We start from the raw sequence: 25616 nt of genomic DNA, 5'->3' as shown, positions 1-25616 counted from the left end.
ATAAAAAAAAAAAAAAAAAAAAAAAAAAAAAAAAAAAAAAAAAAAAAAAATTTTTTTTTTTTTTTTTTTTTTTTTTTTTTTTTTTTTTTTTTTTTTTTTTTTTTTTTTTTTATAAAAAAAAAAAAAAAAAAAAAAAAAAAAAAAAAAAAAAAAAAAAAAAAAAAAAAAAAAAAAAAATACACAAAATAAAAAATAGCTATATAGCCATTATAAATATATACAAATAAAATTTAATATTATTATTTTTATATATAATTTGATATTACTTATATTCATAATGGACAATGAATTTCCCAATAAAGGAAAAATATAAATGATTATATATATATATATATATATATATATATATATATTTATTTAATTTATTATTTTATAAGACAAATAAAGAAATATCATGTTTATATATAAAAAAACAAATTTAAAAAATGTTAATTATAAAAAGGGATAATTAAAAAAAAAAATTAAAAAACATTAAAAAAAATTAAAAAAAATTAATTATAAACATTTAATTATACAATTTAATTACAAACTTAACAAAATATACACTTATATGTGTATATATTTTAATTCATTTGTATGCATTTAAAAGATCATCAACTTCTAACAAATTATTATAAGAGAATTTTTTTACAACTTTTTCTCCTTTTTCTTCTAAAATTTTTTCGATATTTGTTTTTCCATCTTGGAACCAGCCCAACTGATCCGATATTAAATGAAGATTTTCACATGAAGGACATCTAACAATAACAACACCATTATAATATGCTTGTTTTGAAAATTTTTTTGCGCTTTTTTTTTCACAAATATTACAAGTAAACATTAAAACTAAATATTCTTTTTTCTTTTGATCGATTTCTTTATCTACTAAGTCTTTATTTAAATCTTTTTCAAGTATTTCATTTTCTTCACTGTTATTTATTTGTATTATTTTGTTATTTTCTATATCTAAAATATTACTACTCGTATTTATAATATCTTCATCATTATTATTATTATTATTATTGTTGTTATTTATTGTGTTGGTAATTATATTTTCATTTAATTCTATTATTTTATCATCACATATAATTTTGTCATTTAAATGATTTGACTTATTATCATATATTATTTCATCATTAGCTTTTTCAAATTTGTCTTCATGTATAATTTTTTCATTTTGAATCCATTCATTTTTTGTAACAAAACTTTTTTTTGAAATGACAAAATGGTTTATACTATTAAATGGTACTATACAAAAATGAATGTCATTTTTCGAGCTTAAATTATTAAAATTAAATCTTTGAAATAATGAACTAAAGTTTTTTTTTTCTTTTTTAAAATTAATGTCTTTTGATAATATGATTCGACTAAAAGTTCTTCTTTCTATTAATTTCGTTCCTATTTTTTGAAACATTTTATTTTATTATAATAAAAAATAAATAAAATAAAATAAAAATTAGGCAATCATTAAAAATTTATCGGATATATCATAATATAAAAAATATTGAAAATTTTTACTTATATATAATGTATAAATATTCAATCCTTTTTAAATATTTCTTCTATTTTTATTCATTGTTTTTAAATTCTAATAATACTGTTAATAAAAAAAAAAAATAATAAAAAAATAAAAATCAGTTTTCAACTATAATGTTCTTTTATATGTTATAAAAAAAATAGAAACAAACAGAATAATTTTGTTTTCGCTCATGAAGAAATATATATAATATATATATTAAAATTTAATATATTTATATATTATATAATTATTAAGGAATTTAAAATGGTATATATAAATAATATATTATATATATATATATATATATATAATAATTTTATTATTAATAAATCTAGCAGATGAAAAAAAAGTATATATTTTTTATTTTTAATTTATATTATACAAAAGATGTTGTTATATATATTTTTTAAAACATAAAAGTATATATATATATATATATTTTTTTTGGAAATAAAAATTTTAATGCACAAATAAATATTATACTTTAATTTTATGTATGGTTACAATATTATTACATATATATATATATATTGAACACATATATATTATCAATATATTATACATAAATATATATATATATATATAATTAAACTTTATGTAATTTAAATTTTTTTTTTTTTTTTTCTTTTTTTTTGTAATATATACATTATTATATAAAATATATATAAATATATTTATATATTTATATATAATATATATTATATGTATTCATTCATTTTATTACATATTTTGATAAGTTATATAATATTTATAATTATTATAACCTTTTGATATATTTCCATTTTTTACTCTTTGTTTAGCTTTTGTCTACGTTATATATATATATATATATATATATATATATTTATATATATATATATATTTATATATATATATATATATATATATTTATTTATTTATTTATTTATTTATTTTTATTTTTATATTTTTTTATTTTTGTGTGTGTTTGTTTGTTCACCTTCAACATGCAGGAATTTGTTGTGAATATTGCTAGTAAAGAAAAAATTGTGGAAATAGAAAAACTGAAAAATGAGGGGAATGAATTATTTCGAAATAAAAAATATAAGGAGGCTTTATGTATATATGATAATGCTGTTTATGAATTTTGTGGAGGTTCACGTGATAGTTTAAAAATTAAAGAAATGGTGAAACAATTTTCAAAAAATTATGAGACTAATAATATAAATAAATTATCAGATAATAATAATAATATGATTGGTGAAAATGATAAAAAATGTGATATTTCATATATATGTGAAAATCAAAATTTATTTATAAATATATGTCATAATATATCACTATGTTATTATTTCTTAGAAGATTTTGAAAGATCTATTGAATATTGTTTATATATAAATGAAATGAATAATAATCATTATAAAAGTTATCACACACTTGGATTATGTTATGAGAAATTAAAAGATTATCAAAGGAGTATACATTATTTTGATAGGTGTAAAATAGTTCTTTTAAAAAATGAAAATAATAAAAGTGAAATTAATCGAATAAATGAAAAGTTACGTGATATTATGAAAATTATAGATCAAAATAAAAATGATCCATTTAAAAATATAAGTAACATTAAAAAATATCTTCTTGATGAAAATACAAATCATATAAATGATATTGACAAAAATAATAAAAAAATTAAAATGTTACATTCTATTTATAATCAAAAGTTTTATATACTACTTAAGGAAAATATTTTTTCTTTTCTTTTTGATTTTATTAAAAAAAATGATGATATATTATCAAACCATGACAATTGTAATAATAATAATAATAAGAGTAATATTTCATATAGTCATAATATTAATAATTTATTATTAGAAAAAACAGCCATTTATGTTATTTATAAAATATTATCCAAATTAGATAATGAACATATCATTATTGAAAATTCAAAAGATGATAATTATAATAAAAATCGTAATATATGTATTAACACATTAGATTATTCAAAGCTTCAATATTATTATGATCCTGATTTTATTAAAATGATTTTATCTTTTAATCAATATTTTACAAAAGAATGGATATATAATTATATAAAAAAAAAAATCAATATTATAGAAAATTTAAAGTTTTCAAAAGATGAATCCTTATATAAAGAACATGTAGATATTTTAATCTATATCTTACATATAATAAAATATGTATATGTTATAAATAATGATTATATTTTAAATATTATTAATTCGTATTATCTAAATACCGACAATTCTAATATCAATAATTCCGGTATTAATGCTCTTACATTCTTATGTAAAAAAAAACAATTTTTATCACAAAATAGTAAGGAGAATAAGAAAAAAAAAAATGATTTATTAGAAATGCTTAAGAGAGAAAATTGTTTAAATATAAATATAAATAATAATAATAATAATAATAATAATAATGATGATAATAATCATTTTTATAAGAATGAATTTATTGAATTTCACTTTTCGGATCCTCATAAATATCCATTATGTATCAGTTCAGAAATAAAAAAAACTATACAAAATGTTATTAGTATGTATGAAAATTTTTCTAGTAGTATAGAATATACCTTAATTTTAATTTTTACATTATTACATGACCCACAAAGACCTAAGGAAAAAGACATAGAAATGAATGATGTAATTTATGATTGTATAGATAATTATTTTCATCATAATGATAACATTTTGATTGAATGGTTTGTATGTATTAAATGTCTTTTCTTAGTAGATAAGAATATTATTTTAAATTATTTAATAGGAAAAACAGAATATATTGCAAAGATTTTACATTTTATTACCAACTCTATAGGAAGGAAAACAAAAGAAGAATTATCCATATATATTGATGTCTTATTACTTTTATTAAATATATCAGAAATACGTTTTATGTTTACTAATTATATTGATATGTATATAAATATAATGAAATCTTTAAATTATGATCAATGCTTTTTGAAACTTTTATTAGGTACATTTAAATTATATATGCACAATATGGACTTTAAACAACAAATTCAAGATAATGTAGATTTGTTTTTTTATGCAAAAGAAATGTTAAAGCAATTCTTGTTAGTATATGATAATGATGAGGAGGAAAAAAATAACAGAAATAATCATAAAAGAGAAGAAAATGATGAGCATACAAACCATTTTAGTTATCCTAATTTAAATTCGCATAATACATACTGTGTGAAAAAATGTGATGAAAATGATACAATGAAAAATGATATTATAACACAAAAAAAAGATGAAAAGAATAAAAAACATTGTGAACTTGTAGATAAGAAAAAAAAAGATCAAAAATATATACTTTCAAATATGAGTTGTGAAAAAACGTTAAAAGATTTAATAGAAATGTTATTTTATTTAAGTTTACATATTGAATTTAAAAAACAATTATTAGAAGAAAAAAATAATTATATTTTATTTTTCTTAATAAACGTTGGACATGATATAAATAAAAAAAAATTAGATAACACATATAAATATATATATTGCAACACTATCAATAATTTAATTTTAACAAAAAATGATGAAAAAATAAAAAGAAGAGAAATTAATAAAACGAATTTATCAAATTTTGATAATGAACAAATAGAAGCTTTAGAACAATTTTATGATAAATTACCAAAAGAAGCTAGACCTAAAACAGATCCATTATATGATTATGGAGATGATGAAACAAGTAATAAATTAATTGATTTATTATTATATAATGAAAAATATCAAATGAATCATATTAACGATAAAAATGATAATAAAAATGATAATAAAAATGATAATAAAAATGATAATAAAAATAATAATAAAAATAATAATATTAATAGTAATAGTAACTTATCTCCTTTGTCATCTAAATGTTTATATACAAATGGTACCATTATCAATATTATATATAACTTTATTAATAGCAATTTTTTTACAACAAATATAGCTGAATCTGTATGTGAAATAATTTCTAAATTTGTTAAAAATACAAATAATATTGGTATAGTTTTAGTTAATAATGGATTAAAAACTTTATTATTAGCATCTAAGCATATAACGAATAAAAAGAATTGTGCTTTAGCATTAAGTGAAATATTTATTTATACTAACCCGAAACTTATTCATTTCTATGAAGCATATGATTCTTTACCTTTATTAATTGAACAATTAAAGAGTGATGAAGAATTATTAATTTTTAAAACCTTAATGGCAATAACTAATATTTTAACTATTGATGAAAATGTAGCAATAAAAGCTATGCAATTAAATTTGTGGTATAAATGTTTTGATCTTCTTTCAACAGAAAATGAATACATAAAATCTGCTAGCTTAGAATGTATATGCAATTTATGTTCCCAATCACATGTACATGAATATATTTATAATAAATATCAAACAATTATTAAATCAAAAAATGAATCAGATAAACATATCTCATTTGTTGATATGCAAATAATTTATTCATTCACCATGGAATATCAAAATTATAAATGTGTTTTTGCAGCAACTGGAGCTTTGGGCATGTTATCATCTGATTTGCGTTTACCATATTATTTAGTTAGAACTAAAGGGATTGATCATATTTTCTCATCTTTCAATAATACTACCGACCAAAATATTTTATTACGTATTCTAACATTTTTCAACAACATAATGACATGTGATGATATACCGGGTGATATATTAAAGAAAATAAAGACATATGTGGAGCAAAAGAAGGATTTAAATGAAGAAAATACTCAAATGGCAAATTTTATACTACAGTAAATATATATATATATATATATATATATATTACGTGTTTTTATATATTTATATTTTCACGAGCTATTATAGTTCAAAAAATTATAAGTTGATTACTTTTTTTGCAGTAAATTAATTGTACATAAGGGAAGAACTATATATATTATATATTTTATGTTTGTTTCTTTTTAGTTATTATTTTTTTTTTTTTGTTTTTAAGATTATATGTTTGTATTTACATTGAAAATATTTTTACAAAATAATATATATATATATATATATATATATAAAGACAAGAATATATGTAAATTAAAAAAAAAAAAAAAAATACCATATCAATATTTTCATTATCATTATACAAAGCATTTATTTATGTGAATATAGAAGGCTCAACGATGTTATGATAATTATAATAGTTATATTGGTTATTTTATTTATTTTTAAAATATAATTGACAAATGTAAACTGCATATACATACAATATTGAGTAGACGTTGCAAAATTGTAATATGTCATTGTTGCTATTTTTTTTTTTTTTTTGTCTTTTTTTATTGATACTTTGGTTGTTTTTATTATATATAGATTATCATATAGCAAGGAAAAACATAATAACAAATATTTAAAAATAAATAAATAAATAAATAAATAAAAAATAAAAAAATAAAATAATAAAATAAAAAAATAAAAAAATAAAAAAATAAAAAAATAAAAAAATACCATTTGTAGTATGTTAAATGAGTATATTTCATATATATATTTATATATGTTTCTTTTTTGAAACTTATACATTCAAGGTTATTTAATATATGATATAGTTAAATTGCAAAATGGTCCTTTTTTTTTTTATGAAATAAAAATGGTCATTCCCTTTAAAAAAAAAAAAAAAAAAAAAAAAAAAATAAAAAAAATGGTTAGTTATCCACAAGAAAAAAATTTATAAAAAATTGGAACTTTCTTAGCTATATAGAATAAAAAAAAAAAAAAAAAAAAGAAAAAAGCATATGAATTATTCAGGTAAATTTCATTTAATATATATTTTTTTTTTTTTTTTTTTCTAAAACATGAACATTCATAGTTTTTTATATTTTGAAATTTATAAAGTATGATTTAATAATATATATATATATATATATATATATTTATATATAATATAAATAATTTTTTTGTTCAGAATTTTTATGTGTAAATAATCTGAGTATTAATTTCTATATTATATATATATATATATATATATATATATATATATATATATATAATGAATATATTTTTTATTTCAATAAAGGATTTATTTTATTTCCTTATGCTTACAAAAATTTAATAAATAATAAAATTTGTATAAATATTTTTTATAATATACCGTTGTTTATTCGTTATACTATAAATGATAACATATTATATATATATATATTCTTTTTTTTTTTTTTTTTTTTTAAAGATTAATTAATTATACACATAAATTGGTTAGTTTCAAATATATAAGGGAAATAAATTAATAAAATTAATTTTCTTCTTTGTTTCGGTTTTCTGCTTTCGTTTCATTTTTTCTTTTTTTTCTTTTTATATTCTCATTATATTTATTATCAGTGTCTAGAATATATTTACGAAATTTCTGTCTATAGTAGTTACATTATATGTCATATTCTTTCTATGAGATATAAAAAATTAATATTATTATAATATATATATATATATATATATATATATATATATATATACATATATTAAAGCATTTTCATTATATTTTGAATATATATATTTTGTGAATGTATTTTGTATGTTTTAATAGATTATATATACATATATACTTTTGTTTTGAATTATTATTAAAGATATTTTTATGAAATTCATTTTAATAAAAAAATTGTTTTTTTTTTTTTAACTCATATATATTTATATGTATGTATGTAGCTATATAGACGCATTTTATTTATTATAATATTAACCCTTTTGAAGATCTTACAAAAGCAGGACATTTAGATAGAGTACAGAGTAGAAGTTATATTAATCACATAATACACTTTTATTTGTTTTAATAGTTTTGTATTCCATTTTGTTTAATTAATATATTAATTTAAAAGATATTATTAATAAATAAATAAATATATATATATATATATATACATTTAGATTTATATATTTGAAACAATATAGTTTGTACAAAGAAGCAAAATCATCATACATAGACTGTTCTTCCATTAACAAACAATCATAATATTAGTGCGAAGAAACATGAACAATATAATAAACAAAATTGACCCTAATTTACAAAAGAAAGAAAAGGGTTATATAAATATTAATTTCAATTTTAACGAAACAAAAAACGGTATGGAAAAAATATCTTATACCCATAAAAATGAGATATCTGATAAAATTGTACATAATCAAGATTTATCAGATAATATTCATTACATAAATAATTATTTAACTAGCATTTTTGATTTGGGAAAACGTGAAGAATCGTGGGATAATCTTTTTTATGGAAAAAATATAAAAAAAGAAGGAAATAAAATGGAAGATGATAAAAATAATACACTATTATTACGAGGTCCCACCAAAAATTATAATTTGAACACTGAAATGAAACTGGATGATACATATGAATTTGAGATATCTGAACATGAGAATGAAAAGAACAAATTCGATTATATAAACAATACATTAAATACAAAACATTCAGAAAATCTAGATAATGTAGAAAATATGAAAAATATGGGAAATGCTCAGAATGATGAATTTTTATATAATGAATTTATTTCCAGTGTAGCCCCAAATATAGAATTGAAAAAAGCAAATACAACAGTTGTTAATAATCTAAATAAAGAAGATGTTTTAAAAAAAGGAAATATGTTTCATGATTTTCATTCATTTAATAAGAACAATTTTTTTGATGAATGGTGTTTTAGAAGAAATCAAGAAATTGATAAAATACAAAAAAATGAAAATTTAGAACATTCTATAAAAGAGATATACGAAAAAACAGATGATCCCTTTTTTCATGAGAATTATATAAACATTAAGAGCAATTATACAAACCATATGATCGATAATATTGTAGAAGAGAATGAAAATGACAACATGCTATTTTTATTGAATGAGAAAAATAATATTCAAGAAATTATAGATTCAAGCAATAAATGCAAAAATATGATTCATATGAAAAGAGAGAATATTTCAAAAAATGATCATAATGTGTATGATAATTTTCTTATATATAATAAGAATATATTAGATAACAATTCAAATATGAACATTTCTAATGGGAAGAATTTTAATGAATCTCAAAAATTAGACATGCAAAATGAAGATATAAAACTTATTCAGTTGATGAATAAAATGTTGCAAGAAAATGAAAAAACTGATACAAATTTTAAGAATGCTTTTAATTATCCAAATATTCCTAAATTGCATGTAGATAGTAAAAAGGAGTTGGATGAGCAAAATGGGCAATTATATCAGAATAATTGTAATTTAAATAATAATAATAATAATATGGATATATATCATAATATTGGGGAATATACTAACTTAGGGATATATAATACCAATGTTAATATTGCTAAAAGAAATGATGATATATTAAAATGCTCTAATTCTGACAATGTATGGGAAGAAAATATAAAAATATTGGATTCAATAAGTATGGAATATTCTAAAAATGTTAAGCATTGTCCTTCAAACAATGAAGATATTAATCAAATATACAAAAATGATGATAATGGAACGAACATATTATTGGAGACTTTGAAAAGCAATATAAAGCTATTATTAGAAAATGAAAAGGATGATAATTTATTAAGTCAAAATATTATACGAATTCTAGATGATTATAATAAGAAAAAAGACGCTTATATAGATAAGAACAATCGTAGCGATTTTAAAAATAATAACTGTCTTAATAATAATAGTGGAAATTTTAGTAAGGATTATATGTCAAATGTGAATTCTAACATGGTGAAGTCAAATATTACAAATATACAACATGGTATAGAATTAAATCATAATTACGAGGAAAATTGTATGAAAAAAAAGGGGAATGATAATAATATTTTATGTGGGGGAAATATGTATGACAGTTTAATGTTCTATAACAATTCTGATAAAACAAATATGCCTAATAATAATAATAATAGTAACCATAGTAATAGTAATAGTAATGGTAATAATTTGAAGGGTTCGTTGTTAGATTCTTATGTTATTGATGATAATGTGAAGCTTAAAAATGGAATATTAGGAAATCCATACAATATGGAATATTCTCCCAAGTGTGTTGAAGGATGTGTGGATGTGGAGAAACGTAAAAAATTAAAGCTTGCAGAATTGTGGAAATCTAACTCTGGAGGTGCGAAAACTGAGACAAAGCTGAATACAAATAATATTCATATTGTTAACAACAACAACAATAATAATAATAATAATAATAATTATAATGGTAGTGGTTTTATTCTAGGGCAAGAAACAAAACATGAACCTACAATGGATATGAACACAATTGGAAAGCCTTTTTACGACATAGATAAAAGAGCTCATTTAAAGGAGGCATACATTAAATTATTAGAGAACGAAAATGTATACGAAACAAAAAAAAATTATCATTGCAATGTTACTAAACAAATTGAGAATATACCTAAGATAAGGAATGCAAAAGGTTACAATGATTTATTTATGAAAATAGAAAACATAAATGAATTAAATTTAGAAACATGTTATAAGGATGAAGAGAATAGATATACTGATAGGAAAAAACTAGAATTCATGAATGAAAAGAAGTCTGAAGAATTCATAAAAATAAAAAAAGGGAATAGTATCCCTTATGATGAAGCTTTTAATTTTTTGTGTGGATATATAGGAAAAAATATTAATGATTATAAGACATATGATGATGATTTTAACAATATGGATATATATAATAATAATAATAATATTAATAGGAATAATAATAGTAATATTCATAGTAATAATTACAATAATATTCATAGTAGTAATTATGTTAATAATTATGGTAATATTCATAGTAATAATAATTCTTCTTATTATAATAATTTAAATGATACTATAAAAAATGAAGAAAAAAAAGATGTAATGTTTAATGAAAATATAAATAATAACGAATCATGGGGTTTTGACAAAGACGGAAGTTATAAGTATTTAAAGAATAATAAGTTTGAAAGCGATAAATATAATGGATATATAATTAAAAGAGAGGAAGAAGATAGTTGTCTTAAAAGTAAGAGTTTGTGTTTTAATAAATATAAAAGGGAACATGGGAGTTTTCATAAAGGTAGTGATCTCTTTTTATATAAGAATGAATCAGTGTTCGGCAAAAGAATTGACAATAACAATAATAATAAAAATAATAATAAAAATAATAATAATAATAAAAATAATAACAACAACAATAACAACAATAACAACAACAATAACAACAACAACAACAACAATAGTAATAACAATAATAATAATAATTATAGTAGTAGTAGTAGTGCTTTTAATTTTTCAAGTAGAAAAAAAGAATCTCCTTTTCTTTCCTTTCATAAAGGTAGGAAAGACGTAAATGATAAGGATAGTATTAATAATGTATCTAGTATGAATATGTATAATAACAATACATTTTTTATAAAAAGTAGATGTAGCAATGATTATGAAAATACAAATGTTGTCGAAGAGGTAAAAGAAGAAATATGTAAAGGAAGAGAGAAGGATGGGCATAATAAAAATGATATGGATAACAATTTGAAAAATAAAAGTATGATATCTAATTTAAAAATGAAAAAGAAACAAAGTACAGATATAATAAAAGAATTAAGTAGTGAAGAACTAAAATCGTTATTAACAGAAGAAGATGAAAATAGTTTGGAGATATTATTAGAATCTCTTTATGAAGATAGGATATTACCATTATTATTTAATATAAAAGGTAGGGCAGATGAATATGAATATAGAGAAATATTAAGAAATAATATAAAAGCAGCATATAGCTTATATCCAGAGAAATATATAATAAAAAGGAATGAAAGTGGTGATGATTACATAATATATTTTACAAACAAGAAAGTATCAGAGGATTATTTTATGTCTATAAATAATTTAAAAGATATATATAGTTCAACTTTATGGAAGCAATTTGAAGAGTATTTGGATGAAATATCTAAATCAGAGGATGCAACCTTGTATACATTTACAGGAGGAAGATATGGTATGGCAAAAGAATTAAAAAAAAGAAATCTTCCATTTTTTGAAGGTTTATTTCTGGGTCAACTTTGTCATATTGTTCATATAAGTACAAACAAAAAAATAATAGCATATGAGAACAATTATTTAAAGCCTATATCTCAATGTCACAAGTATACAAGTGCAAAGAAGGGTATTATAAATGGGAGTGAAAAGAATGTAGAAAATTACATAATGACTATTAGTGAGTTGAGACATTATATGAATAAGCTTTTGAAATATTATAAGGGTGGTTTTAATATATCAACATTGAAGAAAAAATTAAAAAATCGATTTAACAAGCAAATATGTGAGAGTGTCTTTCATTGTATTAAATTGATTGAGGTATTACAATTAGAAGAATTAAAGGATGTATGTGTGGTTGATATGGACACTAAAATAGTTAGGAGTGTTACTGATTCGATGTAGAAAAAAAAAAAAAAAAATTAACAAAATTAGCAAAATTAACAAAATTAGCAAAATTAACAAAATTAACAAAATTAACAAAATTAACAAAATGGAGAAAATTATATATTTATAAATGTTTTATGTGTATATTTTATATTATGTTATTTTATCTGATACGATATATATGTATTATTAAAATGGTAAAATGAGAATTTTAAAATAATATTATATATATATATATATATATATATTTGTATATATAGATGTATATTTATTTACTTTCACTTTGGTGAGATATTAAAGAAGCTATTAATACATGAATACACGTACTTACATATTTATAAAGAACCTTTCATTTATTATTATTATTATTATTATTATTTTATTTTTTTATTCTTTATTTTTATAAATTATTTAATAATGTATGAATAAAATATATAAATATATATATTATATGACGAGACACATTGTACACTATACATATTTTTTTTTCATCTCATCCTTATATAAAATAAATTATACATTCAAAAATGTATTTCTTAAAAAGGATGATATAGATGGACAATTTATATATTTGAAATATACATAATTATCATACAGTTTAATTTATATATTAATTATAACATAAAAAATAAAATAAATAAATAAATATATATATATATATATATATATTTTTTAAAGTTGTTTTTTTTTTTTTCTTGATATTTTCTTCATTTTGGAGTTCCTAAATTTGTATACTTTTTTTTTTATACGTCAAAAATATATTACTTAATATATAAAAAGGAAGAATAAAAAAAATTAAGAATAAAATAAAAATAAATATATTTATATTTATATTCACAAGTACATAAATATAAATAAATATATATTATATATATATTATATACATCAATATGTATTCTCATGTTAGAAATATTTTTTACGCAATTATAAATAATTATCATAAAAATAACTAATGTTACAAATAATATATATTAATATCTAATACGTGAAGTTATATAGTATATATTATTATATATAATAAATATATCATATATTGTGTTTATTTCTCCGCCCGAAAAAAAATAAATATAAGTAGAAAAAAAAAAAAAAAAAAAAGATAAAAAAGAAGAGTATCAGGGATGTCCTCCTATTTTCAAAATACCATTTAAAAAGATTCATATAATTTCTTTAAAATATATATAAAAATCATGGAAATATAAAATTGAGGATCATTTTTTTTTTTTTTTTTTTTTTTAATTTATTATTTAAGCAAGAAAAAGAAAATATCCATATATATTATATTATTATTATAATATATATATTTTATATATGTTTTTTTCTTTTTTTTTTTTTTTTTTTTTTTTTCTCTTTTTTTGTTGATCTTCATAAATTTATATTTTTATATTTATTTATTTTATTTTTTTTAAAAGGGGAAAAAAATATTTCATATAAAATATTATGTAAATATATTTAATGAGAAATAATTCATATATATGAGAATAATTAAAATATAGAAGAAAAATTTTATAATGTTCAACCAATATAAAAACCCGGAAATAAGTCATATTTATGAGAGAAACAATGAAGCGACACTTTATATAGGTATGTGTCAAATGATAAATATGTTATAAGTATATTTTATTTTATGTTTTTTTGTAGAGTGCTTTATAAGTTATGTATAGATTGTATTATATATATTACATGTATATAGGTATACTTATGTAATATTTGATCATAATATATTTATATATATTATATTATTTTCTTAAATATAAAATTTTTTGTTTATATTTTTTTTCTTTTATTATGCAGCAAATTTGGATGCACAAGTTGACGAAGAAATATTATGTGAACTTTTTATGCAATGCGGAAATGTAAAAAATGTCCATATTCCACGAGATAAGATAAATGGATATCATGCAGGTATAAAATATATATATATATATATATATATATATATATATATTTATTTATTTATTTATATATTTATTTATTTATTCTCTTTATTATTATTTTTTTTTTAACTTTTCCTCCTTTTGAATGCACCGTTTATATAAGCATCATTGTACTTACTGTATCCTTTTAATGTCAGTTTATACATTGACTCATTTATTTCATTTTTGTAGGCTACGGATTTGTAGAATATGAATACGAATACGAGTGCGAATATGCAGCGAATATTTTAAATATGACCAAGTTATTTGGAAAAGCATTAAGATGTAACAAAGCCACTCAAGATAAGAGATCTTTCGATGTGGGAGCAAATTTATTTATAGGAAATTTAGATGAAGAAGTAGATGAGAAAATGTTATTTGATATTTTTTCATCATTTGGTCAAATAATGACAGTAAAAGTTATGAGGAATGAAGATGATACATCTAAAGGTCATGGATTTATTTCGTATGATAATTTTGAATCAAGTGATTTAGCCATAGAAAATATGAATAATCAATTTATATGTAATAAAAAGGTACATATATCATATGCCTTTAAAAAAGATAGTAAAGGAGAAAGACATGGAACAGCAGCCGAACGATTTATAGCAGCTAATAAAGCTTTAAATTTATATCCATTAAATGAAAATAATAATAATATTAATCCATCTCCATTTACATCATCAAATGATATTCCATTAAATAATAATACAACATTAAATCAACAGAATAATTTATATTTAAATAATGCAATAATCACAAATAATATTATACCTAAATTATCAAATGATACAATACCTCCAATTATTAATAATTTCTATCCACATAATCCTCATCAACCAACTTCATCAAATTATTTACAGGCACAAGTAGGACATCCTACAAATATACCTATAAATGCTAGAGGAAGTAATGCTTTTATGTTACCACCAAAAAGTAATAATAGAATTGGGAATGCTATACCAACTAATCTACCAACTAATCTACCACCTAATCTACCACCTAATCTACCACCTAACATACCACCTAATATACCACCTAATATACCACCTAATATGCCACCTAATATGCCACCTAATCTACCACCTAATTTTCCACCTAATCTACCACCTAATATACCACCTAATCTACCACCTAATTTTCCACCTACTTTACCACCCAACTTTCCACCTACTTTTCCACCCAACTTTCCACCTACTTTACCACCCAACTTTCCCCCCAATTTTCCACCTACATTTCCTCCAACCTTACCTCCTAATTTACCTCCCAATTTTCCACCTGCTTTACCACCTAATATACCTCCAGGTTTTCCCCCCAATATACCTCCCACGCTACCGCCTAATATTCCACCATTTTCAGAAATGAATTTAAATACAAAAGGCGAGGACAAAGGAAACACAAGCGATTAATGTTAATCACAAAATAATGTGTTTCATATAATTGTAAAATTTATAAGTCTATATTGATATGTGTTTTATTATAATTTTTTTTTTTATCTTTATATATTTATATTTGCCTACATTTATTTTATAAAGAGTGTTTTTATTATTATTATTAATTTGTCCATTATATATATCTAACATATATATATTATTTATTTGTCCCACATATTTATATATATTTTTATGTATTTATTTGGTTTTTTTTTTTTTTTTTTTTTTTTTTCTTTTATTATTATAATTAATGTGTATACCGTTTTTATACCAGCAATTATATTTGAATAAACAAAAAGAAAGAAATAAAGACAAAAAAGTAAATACTTAAAAATTCAAATAGATATATTTTTTTAAATAATAATATGTATTTTTATAGCATTGATTTAATTTAATGTTTAAATAAAGTCTATATATGTTTGAGAGAAAAAAAGAGCAATTCATCTTCTTTTTATTATAAGTGATAATAAGAGTATATAAAAATAATTTTTTTTTGGGGGATATTAACAAATTGGTATATTAATATGTTAATTACTAGCACATATATATATAATATATATGTATATGTATGTATTTATTTATTTATTTATATTTAATATATAAATACAATATCATTTTTAAGAATCCTCATGTATATGTAAACAATTCCGTTTTTTCCAAAAAAAAAAAAAAAATAAAAAAAAAAAATAATAATAATAATAATAACTAAATAAAGTCTAGTTTTAACTTTTATGAATAAAAAAACCTATTTTGTGTATTATTTGAATATATATATATTTTTATTTATTTTTAAAAAACTATAAATAAAAATAAACATTTTATTTAATTTGTTTTTTTTCATTATAAGAAAAAAAATTTTATCATTTAAATATATTTCTTAGAATTATAACAAATTTCTATATATATGTACTTGTTTATATGAAGAAGAAATAATAATACCGATATTATAATATATTAATACATATATATATATATATATATATATATATTATATATATATGTTTGTATGCATGAAGAGGAAAAAATAAAATAATATTATAAATACTAATGTATTATTTTATAAATATATTTTTTTTTTTTTTTTTGTAATATTTGCATAAGAAAAAAAAAATTTACCATTTCTATATAAAGCGAAGCACAACAAAAAAAAAAAATAAAAATAAATAAATATATATATATATATATATAAATAAATATATAATATATATATATATATATATATATTTTTATAGATTATAATTAATTAAAAGAATTTTTTTTGTTTCTTGATATTATATAAAATATATTAATATTTATGCATTGATTTATTCATTATATTTATAAATATGAATGATTTGATTGTATGCATAAATATCTAAAAATTAAAATAAAGAATTTATAAAAATTAAAGTTATTACATATATATAATATATATATATATATTTATTTATTTATGTACCATTTTTTGTTTATGTTTAATAATAGTATGTAAATAATTTAAAATGATAACGAATAAGAAGAGAAGAAAAAGAAACATTTATGATTTGTATACAGAGATGCAAAAAGAGAATTATGAAGATGAAGAGAAAAAAATATCTTATATAGATGATGGGGTAATAAATTTAGAAAAGCAAGTGAAGATGAGATTAGAGGAACAGAGCAATTTATTATCAATTAAAGGTATTGATAGAGTTGACATAAAACAGAAAAAAGGGAAACATTCTATTATATGTATTCATTATATAAAAAACATGTGTATGAAAAATTTATTTTGTAATTATTTACATCAATTAATATATTCAAGAATACCTACATGTAAAAATTATTTAAAATATAATTATTGTGCTGATAAAGTTAGAGGTTGTTGTATGTTCAGACATACCTTAGACAATTCTAATAATAACAATTTATATTATAATGAAAATAAAGATGAATATTTAGATGAGGCTTTAAAGTTTTTACATGAAAAAAATATTTGTGTTAATTATCTTCTAGGATTTTGTAGTTTGGGTTTTAATTGTCGAAAAATTCATAAAACAAAAAGTAGAAGATATATAAATATTATAAGTACATTACCAAAATTTTTTTTAGATTCCATATTAGTTAATAAACATTTATATACACATTTATATAATAATCCTAAGAAACTTTCCAATGATATGAATAAATTAAAAGATGCTTTAATAATATTAAGTGGAGAAAAATATATAGATAAGAATTTAAATACAAATAAAAACGAAAATATTGATCATTTAAATAAGGATGTACTACAAAATAATAATATATTTAATAGTAATAATATAGATAAAGAAAATATAAATAATGATAGTAAAAATCAAAAAGGAGTATCTTTTTTTCCTGGTTATAATAATATTGATATAAAAAATAATAAATATAATAATGATTTTATAGATGATAAAAATATAAATAATAAATCTTCACATATGAATAATGAAAAAGGATCTTTTCAAAATAATATTCCTTCACATAGTTATGATAATAATAATATAATACAAGATAATAATATAAATATACCTAATGTATATGATTTAAATAATAATTTAATAGGAGCAGATAAAATGAAAATTTTCATTATAAAATGTAATCAAATATCACATTTATATTTATCTATATTATATGGTGTTTGGGCTACTGGAAAAAATAATACTAGGAAATTTGTAAATTTATTTAAAGATAATTATACAATCATCTTTTTATTTTCAGTCAATGAAAGTGGAGGATTTCAAGGATATGCAAAAATGGTTACAATGCCTATAAAAAATTTGTATGAAAATTTATGGGGTCCTATTACTAGTCGTTTAGGTGGTAATTTTCGTGTTCAATGGATCAAAACAGCAAAAATAGATTTTGATCATTTTAAACATATTGTTAATCCATATAATGATAATTTGCCATTAAAAAAAAGTAGAGATGGTACTGAATTACCAATAAATGTAGCAAGCATCTTATGTAATAAAATGAATGATATGCCAAATGAAGATTTCTTAGCAGGTACTATATATGAATTTAAAAGAAGAATAAATCATTCATCCTTTTTTAGTAATTTATATAAACAAAATATATTAAATACAAATACTATGTGGGATATTCTTATATTTAATCTTAATCAGAAATCCGACTGTACTAATATTACTTTAATAGATGGAACAGAGCAAAACATAACATAAATATAAATGAATATAAATAAATATAAAATATAATATGATATAATATAAATTATGTATGTAATAATTTTTTTTAAATATTTTAAATTTTTTTTTTTTTTTGATATAACAAAAATAAATTTTTATAACTCTTGAAAATATAAAATATGTAGTAATATAAAATGTTTTAAATAAATTATATAATATATATATATATATATTTTATGGTGCTGTAATAAGAAAATAAAACGGGAAAAAACATCTTTCCCTATATATTTATAAAGTCGATAAAAAAAAAAATGGTGTTCTCAAAATACAACATTATTAAAATATATATAATATATTATATATATATATATTATATATATTGAACAGATAAATATATATATCTAAATATACCAAAATATATTTTATATATGTATATAATATATGTATAATTATAAGAAATAATAAAGAAAACAAAGTACACATTTTTATAAAAAAAAAAATAATAATAATAAATAAATTATATTTCATATGTATATATTATATTATTATTATATTAATATATTTTTAAAGAACTACTTTTGGATTGCATTAAATAATCATATAAAATATTATCACATTTTATTGTTTAATAACTTGTCAAAAGTTGGGGCTTAAAAGTATTTAATATTATATATTTTATTATTTTTATTTTTTTTTGATTTTTTTCTTTTTTTTTTTTATGGTATATTTACAAGAAGTAACACAAAAAAAATAAAAAGAAATAAAATAAAATAAAAAAAAATAAAAAATATAAATATTAATAAAATACATATGATCAAAAGAACTCTACAATTAATACTATATTTAAATAGGTATTGAAAATTTGCTTATTTTTTTTAAAACAAAGTTTGTTTTTATTTTTGTTTTTGTTTTATTGTTTTTTTTTTGTAGTTTGTTTTGGTTCATTTTGTTTTATAAAATTTGTATAATATAAATAAATAAATATATATATATATATTTATATATATATTTATATATATATATATTTATATATATGTGTTCATTTCATTTTTTTTTGAATAAAACTTATTAATTATGTACAAACATAGATACTTTCATTTTTTTTTCTTTTTCTTTTTTTTTCTCTTGTCAACCAAAATAATAAGAAGTTTTAGTTTTCTTAACAATATTACAAATTTGAGTAATCCAGTATATTTTAAAAAAAAGGCAAATATGGTTTACGACTTGATTGTAATCGGTGGTGGAAGTGGAGGAATGGCTGCAGCTAGGAGGGCAGCAAGGTTATAAGAAAATGAATAACAAGCTTATATATATGTATATATATATATATGTATGTATGTATATTATTATGTGTGTGTTTTATTTTTTTTTTTTTTTTCAAATTATTTCTTTTTATTGTAGGCATAATGCAAAGGTTGCTCTTATTGAAAAAGCCCGTTTAGGTGGAACGTGTGTCAATGTTGGATGTGTTCCTAAAAAAGTAATATCATATGATCATATTTTTTTTTATTTTTATACATAGGATATTTAACCAATCACAAGTATACACATATATATAATATATATATATATTTTATTTTATTTTATTTTATTTTATTTTATTTTTTTCTTGTCCAGATTATGTTCAATGCTGCGTCGGTTCATGATATTTTGGAGAATTCTAGGCATTACGGATTTGACACGAATTTTTCTTTCAACTTACCTCTGTTAGTAGAGAGAAGAGATAAGTACATTCAAAGGTTGAATAATATTTATAGACAAAATTTAAATAACGACAAGGTAGATTTGTATGAAGGAACAGCTAGCTTTTTAAGCGAAAATAGGATATTAATAAAAGGTACAAAAGATAATAATAGAGGAAATGGACCCTTGAATGAAGAAATTCTTGAAGGAAGAAATATTCTTATAGCAGTTGGAAATAAACCAGTATTTCCACCAGTTAAAGGTATAGAATATACAATATCAAGCGATGAATTTTTTAATATTAAAGAATCTAAAAAAATTGGTATTGTTGGAAGTGGATATATAGCAGTTGAATTAATAAATGTTATAAAACGATTAGGTATTGATTCTTATATATTTGCTAGAGGAAATAGAATCTTAAGAAAATTTGATGAATCTGTTATTAATGTATTAGAAAATGATATGAAAAAAAATAATATTAATATTGTAACATTTGCAGATATTGTTGAAATAAAAAAAGTTAGTGATAAAAATTTATCAATACATTTATCTGATGGAAGAGTATATGAGCATTTTGATCATGTCATTTATTGTGTTGGTAGATCACCAGATACGAAGAATTTAAATTTAGAAAACTTAAATGTAGAAACAAATAATAATTATATAGTAGTAGATGAAAATCAAAGAACCAGTGTAAACAATATTTATGCTGTTGGTGATTGTTGTATGGTAAAAAAATCAAAAGAAATCGAAGATTTAAATTTATTGAAATTATATAATGAAGAAGCATATCTAAATAAAAAAGAAAATATTACAGGAGATATGTTTTATAATGTTCAATTAACACCAGTAGCTATCAATGCAGGAAGATTATTAGCTGATAGATTATTTTTAAAAAAAACAAGAAAAACAAATTATAAACTTATACCAACTGTTATATTTTCTCATCCACCCATAGGTACTATTGGTCTTTCTGAAGAAGCAGCAATTCAAATCTATGGAAAAGAAAATGTTAAAATATATGAATCGAAATTTACGAATTTATTCTTTTCTGTTTATGATATAGAACCAGAACTAAAAGAAAAAACATATCTTAAATTAGTATGTGTTGGAAAAGATGAATTAATTAAAGGTTTACATATAATAGGATTAAATGCAGATGAAATTGTTCAAGGTTTTGCAGTAGCCTTAAAAATGAATGCCACCAAAAAAGATTTTGATGAAACAATACCTATACATCCTACAGCAGCAGAAGAATTTTTAACCTTACAGCCATGGATGAAATGAATGGTCTCTTGATATTTTTTATTAACATAGGAATGTATATATATATTATATATATTATATATATTAATAAATAATTAGTTTATCGTATTTTTAATTTGGCAAGCCTTAAAAATTGTATTAACACCATACACAAGGTCTCGCACCTAAACACAAACACATATATATATATATATATATATATATATATATTTATTTATTTATTTTATTAAAACACCTTATGTTTCTAGTTATAATTCATATTATTAATATTTTTATTTTTTATTTATTATTTTTTACTTTTTTTTTTTTTTTTTTTAATATTCTTCTTACCCTTATAGTAAATATACTTATCATTTCACATTTATACCCAAAGTGGTACCTTGTGAAATTTATTTTTTAATTTTTTTAATGAACACATATATATAAATTATAAAAATTTTATAATATTAAATATTTTATTTATTTTTAAATAATAATAAAAAGTTTTAAGAAATAAAAAAAAGAATAAATATATAAATATATAAATATATAAATATATATATATATATGTGCACTATTGTCCTGTAAAACATTTTATAAATATTTATTTTACGTATTTTCCTTACGAAGATATATTTAAAATTTAATATGACATCATATAGTTAAATGGTTTCATATGTAAATTGAAAAAAAAAAAAAAAAAAAAGAAAATGTTCAATCATACATATATACATATATGCATATACACACATATATATTATATATATATATTTTTTTTTTTTTCTTTTATGGTTTTGCATTTTTATAGTACAAATAAGACTTGGCTATAGCATGACTACACAAATTATTAATATTATCATTTAGTACGTTGTTACTCATTGTTAATACATATGGGAATAATAATGAGGGCTGTGGAATATTTTTGAATAGATTTTGCATGTTGATATCTTCATCATTTGTATCTGGATTATCATGAACAATTTTATTTTTTTCTTTTTCAAGTTTCTTTTTTTCTTGGTATACTTTTTGTGTTTGTAATTGTTTGAAAACATCTTTTTTATATTTAATTAATTTTTCTTGTTCAGTTTTTAAGAGTTCAAGTGATTTACAGGTTTCATGAACATGGTTTTCTAAAGAATCAACTTCTAATGTATTTAAATAATCTAGAGAGGAGATATAATTTTTATTTTTATTTTTAAGTACTTTCAAAAAGATCGAACTAATAACCGAATTTTTAATTATAATAGGAATAGGTTGTAAGATATTTTTACTATTAAGCCCATTTTTTTTTAATTCTACATTCAAGATATCATTAAATTGATTAAAAGTTGAATTTTTTATTTGATTTTTAATTTCAAATATAACATCAACATCTATTTTATATGCTGAAAAAATTAATTTTCCATATTTTTCTGAGAAACATAAAACAAATGAATTTTTATTAATTAGAGAACATAATAATAAAGTAACTAATACTTCTTTTTTTCTTATATCATTAATATTTATATAAAATCCAAAAGATGTTGTTTCAAAATTCAATTCTGACATAATATTTACATAATCTTCATAATAATTTATTACTTCATTAATATATTTTTCTCCTTCTTCTTCATATTTATTTTTATTAAAATATAATGTTAAATTATTTAATAATTCATTATATCTTTGTTTTGGTAATTCATATTTATTTGTTAATTTAATAATTTTATCAATACATATATCTTCAATATTACTAACACAAAATGATTGATTAATATCTACAAGATTTGGTTTTTTATTATCTTTTTTTTTATTCTTTTTATTATTCTTTTTATTTTTTTTCTTATTTTTCTTTTCATCATCCTCATCATCATCATCTTCATCATCGTCGTCATCCTCTTCATCATCATCGTCATCATCATCTTCATCATCGTCGTCTTCTACATCTTCATCATCGTCGTCTTCTACATCTTCATCATCATCTTCTTCCATTTCATGATTACCATTCTTTTCAGTATCATCATTATTACTATTTTTACCTTTTTTTTTTTTCTTCTTCTTCTTCTTTTTCTTATCATCATTATTTTTTATATAGTAACCTAACAACTCTCCACGTAAGTCTTTATTTTTAGATATTTGACTAATCACAACACTATTTAAAACAATATCAAATTCATCTCCTTCAGTGCTGCTATCTGTATCAATTTCCTTTTCTTCTTTTTTTAACTCTACAACTTTTTCTTTCAAATCCTCTACAACATTTTCAACAGGCGCCTCAGCTTTCTCTTCATTGTGAACTCTTAAATGAGGAGGAACATATTTCATCTTTAATCAAAATGTATAGTATTATATAAATATATATATTTAATTATATATTTTGTTTATCTATTTATTTTTTTAAATACAGAATTATCTATAATATACTATTAATAATATCCTTTAAAAAAAAAAAAAAAAAAGTATATATATATATAATATATTTTTTTTTTTTTCCTATGATATCATAATATATATATTTGTGTTTATATTCTCTATTTTATAATAATAATCAAATAGATTATCAAAAAAAATAAAATAAAATAAAATAAAACAATTAATTATATATATATATATATATATATATATATATATGTACAAATAATTTAAGTGATATTCCACAAAAAATTTTTCAATAATTCCTTTTAATAACGATAATATTTTAAAATAAACTCCTTAAATAATAGTGTATTATATGTATTGATGTATAGATTTCTTATTTTTTTTTTTTTAATTTAAAATCGTTAATATTTTATGTAATATATTACAATAATACGAATTTCTTTTTCTCTTATCTTTTTTGAGTTATCTTTTTTCCGTATGAAAATATAAATAATAAAAAAAAATAATAAAACTTATAAAATAATATAACATATATATAAAATAAATAAATATATATGTAATATGTGGTATTAAATTGTTATATAAAATAAATGTTATTATAACATTTTTTTTCTTTTTTTATAAAATGGATTAGAGAAAAAATTATTTTTATTAAAAATCTAAAAATGTATTATTAATTTAATATATATTATTATATATATATAATATTATATATATATTTTTTTTTTAGAATATACTTTGAATATTATAAAATAAATTAATAAATATATATTATTTATTATATATATATATACAATTATAATATATATATATATATATATAAAATATATTGGAGAAGTGCTCCTTTAATATTTTTATTATTTTTTTGAAGTTTATACTATAATTATATATAATGTTTTTAAATATATTATAGTTATTAATATATAAATATATATATTATCATATATCTTATTTTATATATCCATAAAAATATATATTAATATATTAAAATATATATATTTATATATATTTTATAATTTATA

General features: G+C 18.8%; 7 protein-coding genes across 8 annotated transcripts; 5 read left to right on the top strand and 2 right to left on the bottom strand.

The window, feature by feature from the left end:
* Positions 1-568: 568 nt before the first annotated feature.
* On the bottom strand, positions 569-1393 carry PGSY75_1420300 (putative zinc finger protein; the record flags this gene model as incomplete). The annotated part of the gene is made up of 1 exon (XM_018787904.1): positions 569-1393. The coding sequence occupies one exon, from the start codon at positions 1391-1393 to the stop codon at positions 569-571; it is 825 nt and encodes a 274-aa protein (XP_018639276.1).
* Positions 1394-2463: 1070 nt separating this feature from the next.
* On the top strand, positions 2464-6237 carry PGSY75_1420200 (putative tetratricopeptide repeat family protein; the record flags this gene model as incomplete). Its single annotated transcript, XM_018787903.1, has 1 exon — positions 2464-6237. The coding sequence occupies one exon, from the start codon at positions 2464-2466 to the stop codon at positions 6235-6237; it is 3774 nt and encodes a 1257-aa protein (XP_018639275.1).
* Positions 6238-8442: 2205 nt separating this feature from the next.
* On the top strand, positions 8443-12849 carry PGSY75_1420100 (hypothetical protein; the record flags this gene model as incomplete). The annotated part of the gene is made up of 1 exon (XM_018787902.1): positions 8443-12849. The coding sequence occupies one exon, from the start codon at positions 8443-8445 to the stop codon at positions 12847-12849; it is 4407 nt and encodes a 1468-aa protein (XP_018639274.1).
* Positions 12850-14339: 1490 nt separating this feature from the next.
* PGSY75_1420000 (putative splicing factor 3B subunit 4) lies at positions 14340-16153 on the top strand (the record flags this gene model as incomplete). The annotated part of the gene is made up of 3 exons (XM_018787901.1): positions 14340-14412; positions 14623-14733; positions 14937-16153. The coding sequence occupies 3 exons, from the start codon at positions 14340-14342 to the stop codon at positions 16151-16153; spliced, it is 1401 nt and encodes a 466-aa protein (XP_018639273.1).
* A 1505-nt stretch (positions 16154-17658) lies between these two features.
* Positions 17659-19344, top strand: PGSY75_1419900 (putative YTH domain-containing protein; the record flags this gene model as incomplete). The annotated part of the gene is made up of 1 exon (XM_018787900.1): positions 17659-19344. The coding sequence occupies one exon, from the start codon at positions 17659-17661 to the stop codon at positions 19342-19344; it is 1686 nt and encodes a 561-aa protein (XP_018639272.1).
* A 1038-nt stretch (positions 19345-20382) lies between these two features.
* PGSY75_1419800 (glutathione reductase) lies at positions 20383-22278 on the top strand (the record flags this gene model as incomplete). 2 transcript variants are annotated; one of them, XM_018787899.1, is made up of 3 exons in its annotated part: positions 20383-20588; positions 20710-20788; positions 20926-22278. In XM_018787899.1, the coding sequence occupies 3 exons, from the start codon at positions 20383-20385 to the stop codon at positions 22276-22278; spliced, it is 1638 nt and encodes a 545-aa protein (XP_018639271.1). The 2 variants fall into 2 exon arrangements, with proteins under 2 accessions (XP_018639271.1, XP_018639270.1); XM_018787898.1 differs by having other exon boundaries at positions 20521-20588.
* A 744-nt stretch (positions 22279-23022) lies between these two features.
* Positions 23023-24540, bottom strand: PGSY75_1419700 (hypothetical protein; the record flags this gene model as incomplete). Its single annotated transcript, XM_018787897.1, has 1 exon — positions 23023-24540. One exon carries the CDS (start codon positions 24538-24540, stop codon positions 23023-23025), a length of 1518 nt encoding a protein of 505 aa, XP_018639269.1.
* Positions 24541-25616: the final 1076 nt, after the last annotated feature.

The sequence above is a fragment of the Plasmodium gaboni genome, chromosome 14, assembly GCF_001602025.1.
Source record: "Plasmodium gaboni strain SY75 chromosome 14, whole genome shotgun sequence".
NCBI classification, from domain to species: Eukaryota; Apicomplexa; class Aconoidasida; order Haemosporida; family Plasmodiidae; genus Plasmodium; species Plasmodium gaboni.
Note: the sequence above shows the minus strand (reverse complement) of the source record. Positions and strands in the feature narration are given on the sequence as shown.